This window comes from Otolemur garnettii, unplaced genomic scaffold, assembly GCF_000181295.1.
Source record: "Otolemur garnettii isolate 467f Iridium unplaced genomic scaffold, OtoGar3 scaffold00069, whole genome shotgun sequence".
In the NCBI taxonomy this organism is placed as follows: domain Eukaryota; kingdom Metazoa; phylum Chordata; class Mammalia; order Primates; family Galagidae; genus Otolemur; species Otolemur garnettii.
In genome coordinates this window covers 143181-149719 of record NW_003852464.1, presented here as the reverse complement: position 1 = coordinate 149719, position 6539 = coordinate 143181, and the positions used below count along the sequence as shown (strand labels likewise).

The following is a 6539-nucleotide window of genomic DNA, read 5'->3' as shown; positions in this document are numbered from 1 at the left end:
GTACCTGGGGCACTGCAGTCAGTGGAGGATATCAGATCTGAAAATCTCAAGAGGAGAAGGGCAGGGGGAGCGGGGGGAGGCAGCAAGCATAGCAGACATGACAAGTGTAGGGGTGGGTTCGCTTCCTCTTCCAGAGGGTAGGACCTAGTTTCCAGAGACACTGTGGTGTCACTTTCATGGTTTGATGTGTTTTCTGCCTGGGCCCAGAGCTCTATGTGGCAGATGTTCAAGGAATCCTTTCATCCGCGCTCTCCTCTCCTCTCCAAGCTGCTCTCATGGGGGCTGTCTGGGGCCCTTGTCCCACAGAGCTATTAGGGGAGGCAGCTAAATTCAGTGGCGATCACAGCAAGATGCTCCTTGTTCACCACTTCCTGCTTCCCACGTGAACCAGCCCGTCAGGGAACCCACATACCTCCCTGCAAGCTCCTAGCATTGTGCTGTGCTTCAAGTCCTGTTACACCTCCTTGAGGACACGATGGAGGGCGTGAGCAGAGATTCGGGAGTGCGGGAAGGGACGGGTCTGGGAGCGCTGTGCACAGGGAAGGCACGGTGGCTGCAGGTCTGTGGGGTCCATCAGAGTTCAGGGCCTTGGCTCCAGGAGGGCCTGCTTTGCCTCTCCCTTCACCTGCCCCCAGGACCCTCCTCAGACTTCTCCTCCCTGACCGCAGCTTCCTACTCTTGCCCGGAGCTCATCTCTGGCATAACAATCACGGTCTGCCTCTCACCCGCTATAAAACTGGTCTGGCGTCCTGGCTCTATATGATCCGAGGTCCACTATGTGTGACATGGTACCAATGCGAGATTTTTTTCCCACAATTTTTTTGCCAGATTTATATCAAATTCCTTAAACTATCCTATGTTTTTTGACTCAGAAATTTCACTTCTGTAATTTTAGGTACCTACGCATTTATCTTAAAGTAATACACATTTAACCTGAGTTTTCTTAGTCAGAAACTTTTTAGTATAAGCAAAATATTAGAAATAATCTAAATATCCAGAAATACGGGTTGAGTCTTTGTTATATGCTAACTTACACAGTGAGGAACATTAACTGCCGGAGCAGAATATTCATGACATATTACATAACAAAAGTGCTTGACCTTTCTGCTCTGGGAGCGCTGTTCTGAGCACAGCAGCTCCCCAGGGGCTCCGGGGCTCGGCTGCCCACAGAGTCGGTGCTGCCACTTCCACCCCGCTCCTGCCTTGTGAAATAGACCCCGTTTCTGTACCACAGGAAAATACGGAAGGTGTATACTCAGAGCAGACAACTGGAAGATAGCATACCAGCTGTCACAGTGGTTATCACTAGTGTATGGAATTATGGGGTTTTTTTGTCCGTCTGCATGTCATAAATGTTTTATAATAAGAGAATAAATGTTAAATTATTTACTACCAGGAAAAACTTAGAACTAGTATAATTTTTTGATTAATGGGAACTAAGGAATTTAAGTTTTTCCTCATGGTAAAGAAGCCTCAGGAAACTCAGGTTGATGTAAGGGACTCAGACATCTCAAACCTGGCCCTCTGACTCCTGGGCCTGTTCCCATGCCACTGAACCCCACTACCTTCCCCTCAGCAGTGGTAGTAGGGAGCATTCTCTGTGATTCCGATCGAGTCCAGCAGTGGTTGGTTGTTTGTTTCTGATTGTAGGTTAATATCCCTGAAAGTTCTTAATAGCATTGTGCTATTGGGCAAGTCATGCCAGTATGTGAAGGAAGCCAAGATGGAGGAGAAGCTGTCCAACCCGCCCCCTGCCAGCGCGCCCGGCAAGCCGTCCAGCAAATCACAGAACAAATGCAAACCCTCTCCAGGTAGGTTTGGTTCCAGGAGTTACGTCAGTGTTCAGTCAACATTTAGCAACACTTTCCAGATTTGGTTTCACCTCACTTGGTGGTTTTAAAAATTTTTAAATTTTTTGATAGGCACGTAATAATTATACATATTCATGGGCTACGTAGTGGTTTTGCCATCCGTAAAACGCACAGTGATCAGATCAGCGAGGAGCGTGTCCATCGTTCCAGGCGCTGCCCTGTCCCTGCACTAGTCATGGCGTCTCTCTCCTCGCACGGCCACATGACACAGGGCCAGAGCTTTCCATCAGCTGTTCATTGTTCAGTAGATAATGACTGAGCACCTGCTATCTGCCAATCGGGGGACACAGCCATGGGTGAAAAGGCAGCCTCTGTGCCCCAAGGAGCTTATTCTGGGTTATAGAGAGGAGGACAGAGAGAAGTATCCTGCACTGCAGCTGATAGCAGTGAGGGCTGCAGAGAAACTAAGCAGGGTCGGGGCAGGAGCGTGATGGGAACTGGGCACTCCCCACAGTTGAGGAGGCAGCAAGCAGCCAGGCTCCTGCTGTTGATCGGGTGTCACGGAGTGGGAGTATGTTTCAGATGAGTATCCGAGGATCTGCACAGCATGTCTGAGTGGTCAGCAGGCCACAGGCTGGAGACCATTCAGGATAGAGTTGGAGGCACATGGGAACAGGAGGCCGACTCTGAGAGCAGCAGCAAGTCCACCTCATTCCACCAGGGACAGAGAGAGCCATGGGGCAGGGAGGGGGGAAGTTGGTATTTTTTCATTACTCACTATGTTGATGAGCTTATATTTATTGTAATTTGGCTGACAATCTTTTTCTCATTCAATGGATCTGTTTTATCACAGGCCTTTCCAAGGAAGAAAACCTGTCTGCCTCAGTCACCAACCAGCCTGTTCATCAGAAGGAAAATGTCATACCGTTACTTGTGACGAGCAGTTCTGACCAGTTCCTGACCACGCCTGATGGTGATGAGAAGGACATAACGCAGGAGAACTCTGAATTAAAACACAGATCCTCAAAGAAAGATTTGCTAGAGATAGACAGGTTCACAATCTGCGGAAACCGCATTGACTGACCCGGCTCTGAGTGCGGGGGGTGGGTCCTAGGCCAGTGCACACCGTGCTGCCAGGGCAGACAGATGCTAAACGTGGCACTTACATATTTATTTAAAAACTTAAATTATTATTGGCAAGCAAATCTTAGTATCTTTCTCCAGTAAGGTGGTCTGGCTGAGGGTCAGATCACGGCATCACACCGAGCTCCAGCCTTGTTTCTGGGAAACTTGATGGATCATAAACCTCCCTCCTGCCTGGCCAGGCAGCAGCATCACTTCCAGACCCAACCGAAGCAACAGCAGAATCTGTTTTGCTTTGTCAACCTGGGCTTCCACAACGTCGAATTTTGCCTGCAGGCCTCTTTGTATAAGGATTACCTGGGAAACTGAAGCTTTTACCATGAGTCATCTTTCCAGCCTCATGCTGGGTTCACAAACAACTTTCAGACTTGACTTCATCTGCCAAAGCATTAAAAAAATTATTAAACATAAGTCAAGATAAATGTTCTTACCACCAGAATAATCCTTGAAGATGTGTCTGAATTAATCAGAATAAAAGGCTACCTTAAATAAGACACAATGAATAGTAGAATTTTATAGGAAAAAAATGCTAAACCAGTTTATTTTAAAAAATTTAATGAAGGTTAAGCATCACTGGGAAAATGTTTCGTATTTTTCAGTTTATTCTTTAAAGCAAAATGTGAGCTATGTGTCGTTTAATTGCAGTGGATTAAATAGAAATTTCCTCACAAAAAGGCACTTTTTATACCAAAAAAGCAGAGCAGTGTTAACTTTAAGGTATACTTAACTGTTTCCGCTTTAAAACTAATTGCTTCATAAATTATCACAGCTAATGGGATTTGGTCTTGGTTGAGAAGGATGAAAAATTGTCAGTATACAAAATTCAAAACTGTCACCTTTAACTGGATTTTTTAAAGTAAATATTCCAAGTGGACTGGGCAACATCTTGCTTGGGCTTGTAAGATGTGCTAGTCCTTCTGTTTGGGTGGTCCCTGAGTGCACCGGTGCCAAGGTGGGGCGTGGGGACACCGCTATCAGGGTGGCCTTGCGGGTGAGGCAGGCCAGGTGGGAGTGGGCCTGTGTGAGGGTGAGTGTAGGGTGTCAAGCACATGGGTGGCTGTGTAGGCGTGGGGGGCGTTTGTGTGTGGCTGTTGGGAACATGAACCAAATGGTGCTTGGTTTTGTTTGAGATCTAGATTCCATTTCTCTTTAATTACTAGTATGTGGCCTACATCACAGGACAAGTTATTTTCTACCCATCATATCTTGAGAATCCTTTCTGTAGTTCTATAAAAATCTTACTAATTTCCGTTTTCAAAACTGTCCAGAAGATGATACTGTTAACTGTTCAGCTCTCATGCCTATGTTTCAGACATAGGTACTGCGAAGACAAAATAGGCAAATTCTAGCTGATTTGTCTGTTTGCCAGGTGAAATATGGAGCAAGCTTTAATGCTTTGCTTTGTTCATTTGAAATACAAAAATGAATTTTAATGTTTTGCATTAACTAAGGAAATCTGAAGATAGATGTTAAGGACGTTGTACAGACATGCCTTTGTGAAACCAGGAAGTATTTTAAGTTAAAAATGAACCGACTTTTCATTGCTTTGTGTGTGTTTCAGTGGAGCCCCGGTTTAGAATTATTCTTTTTTCCATCTCCTTTTCACCAACAAAAGGAACCGTGCCCAAGGTGAATGGGAAAGGTTGGGAAAAGCTTTGCCAAACAGAGCCCTGATCAGAGCAAGAACATGGTTTGAGTCTATCTCTTTAAACTCTGCTCGAATTATTCTGTTACTGTGCTGTCATTTCTGGAATATTTTCGTTTCCTTTGCAGATGCTATTGGGAGTTCAGGATGACGTTCATTTCTTCTGTTATAATGGCATTCAATACTAATTTTATAAGTGCATCTTGTGTGAAACTCAATAAATTCAATTTTGTAATCTTTTTTAAAAAGGTCACTGAATTTATTTTAATAATATTTACTGTTGGATTTGGTGGAATGGATTTCCCACTTTACAGTAACAATTTTTTTCTAATTTACAAGAGGTAGAACTGTCTTAATTCGAGTTATTCTTTTGGTCTTAATGCTGACAAAATGTTTAACTTTGTCTTTGAAAAAAACAGACTAGGCCTTGATTATAGATCATTCAATGTCTTTCAGCAAATGAAGGTATTTGCATGTTACAGGGGTTCTGAATGTCATATACTATCTTTTCACAACTGGGAGTTAAGTTCAGGATAGTGTTTGGGTTTTTCAAAAATCTAACTGGGGACAAAATAAGTCAGACCCTTACTAGCTTTTCCTTTGAAATAGTATAAAATCCCATGTCATTCATGAGCTTGTCCAGACTTCCTGATGGACCTTGGCCAGCATTTAGGCTTTATATTCATTATACATAAACGTGAAAGAAGCTCACCGTAGTTGGATTGTCAAAATACATCCTGCAACTCCTGCTTTCACAAAATAATTTGAATCACTATATTTTAATATGTTTCAATTTCACCTGTTTTTTCTTTTTCTTTTTTTTTTTTTTTTTGAGACAGAGCCTCAAGCTGTCCCCCTGGGTAGAGTGCTGTGGCATTACAGCTCACAGCAACCTCCAACTTCTGGGCTCAAGCAAGTCTCCTGCCTCCGCCTCCCAAGTAGCTGAGACTACAGGCGCCCGCCACAACGCCCGGCCATTTTTTGGTTGCAGCCATCATTGTTGTTTGGCGGGTCCGGGCTAGGGATTCGAACCCGCCACCTTAGGTGTACGTGGCTGGCGCCTTAGCCGGTTGAGCTATAGGGGCCGAGCCTCACCTGTTTTTTCAACAAAGATTTCATCTATTGGTGGGATTGGCTATGAACAAGACAAAGTCCCTAATCTTCTGTGGAAGACGGATAGTAACAAGTCAGTGAAATAACATCTGCTGGTCACAGGTGCCCAATGGCCAAACAATTTCTCAGGCTTAGTTCAGTTCTGAAGTATAATTCTTCAGCATTTTTCTGCAAATCAAGAGACCCATAGAAAGACAGCTGAGGTCGGGGTGCTGTGCAAGTGATGGCGGAAGATAGCCCCGCATTACAGCCCACCATGACAGGGACAGGCGGTGGTCATTAAGTGCCTGAGACATCTAGGGTAGTTTGGACTGCTAGTACAATTAAGGAGAGATCTGTACAATTGAGAAGGGAAGTCGTTAGGGAAAAAATGGCATTCCAAGGGTGTTCCTCTGGTTTGAAGAGTTTGCTTCTAAGGAACGGCTAATGCTCAGGGCTAGGCAAACAAGGAACTGCAGTTCTAAATTTTAAGAAGAAGAAAGTAAACGTATATTGGCAAGTTGGCAAAAGACAGTTACAGATCGTGTAATAATGTAGTCGAGGTGGCTTGTTATTTAAGGCCCTGAGAAGATGGGAGGCTGGTACACAAATCAGACTGAAGAATCGGTGGAGTGTCACCATATGGCCCGAGAATAAACTGCCTTTTGATGACCAGGACAAATTGAGAGAAATCATAAGGGACAGATACAGGGCAGATAGTTAAAAAAATAAAATAAATAAAAATGAAGCACAGAAGGGTGGGTATCAGCACAAGGCATTTGCTTTGAACGTGCGACTTTCCTTCAGGCACGTGAAACCAAGCAGGTTCTCAGCACATTTGGCAATTT

At 44.4% G+C, this 6539-nt stretch overlaps 1 protein-coding gene and 1 non-coding gene across 2 annotated transcripts in view; both read left to right on the top strand.

The window, feature by feature from the left end:
* Positions 1 to 3448, top strand: part of TAPT1 (transmembrane anterior posterior transformation 1) — a 43487-nt gene extending 40039 nt beyond the window's left edge. The window contains exons 12-13 of the mRNA XM_023515334.1: positions 1651 to 1811; positions 2665 to 3448. Of these exons, the coding sequence (XP_023371102.1) occupies positions 1651 to 1811; positions 2665 to 2894 (391 nt within the window). The 3' untranslated portion in view covers positions 2895 to 3448. The remainder of the gene's footprint in view (positions 1 to 1650; positions 1812 to 2664) is intronic.
* Positions 3449 to 6283: 2835 nt separating this feature from the next.
* Positions 6284 to 6413, top strand: LOC111726531. Its single transcript, XR_002774289.1, has one exon.
* The last annotated feature ends 126 nt before the right edge of the window (positions 6414 to 6539 follow it).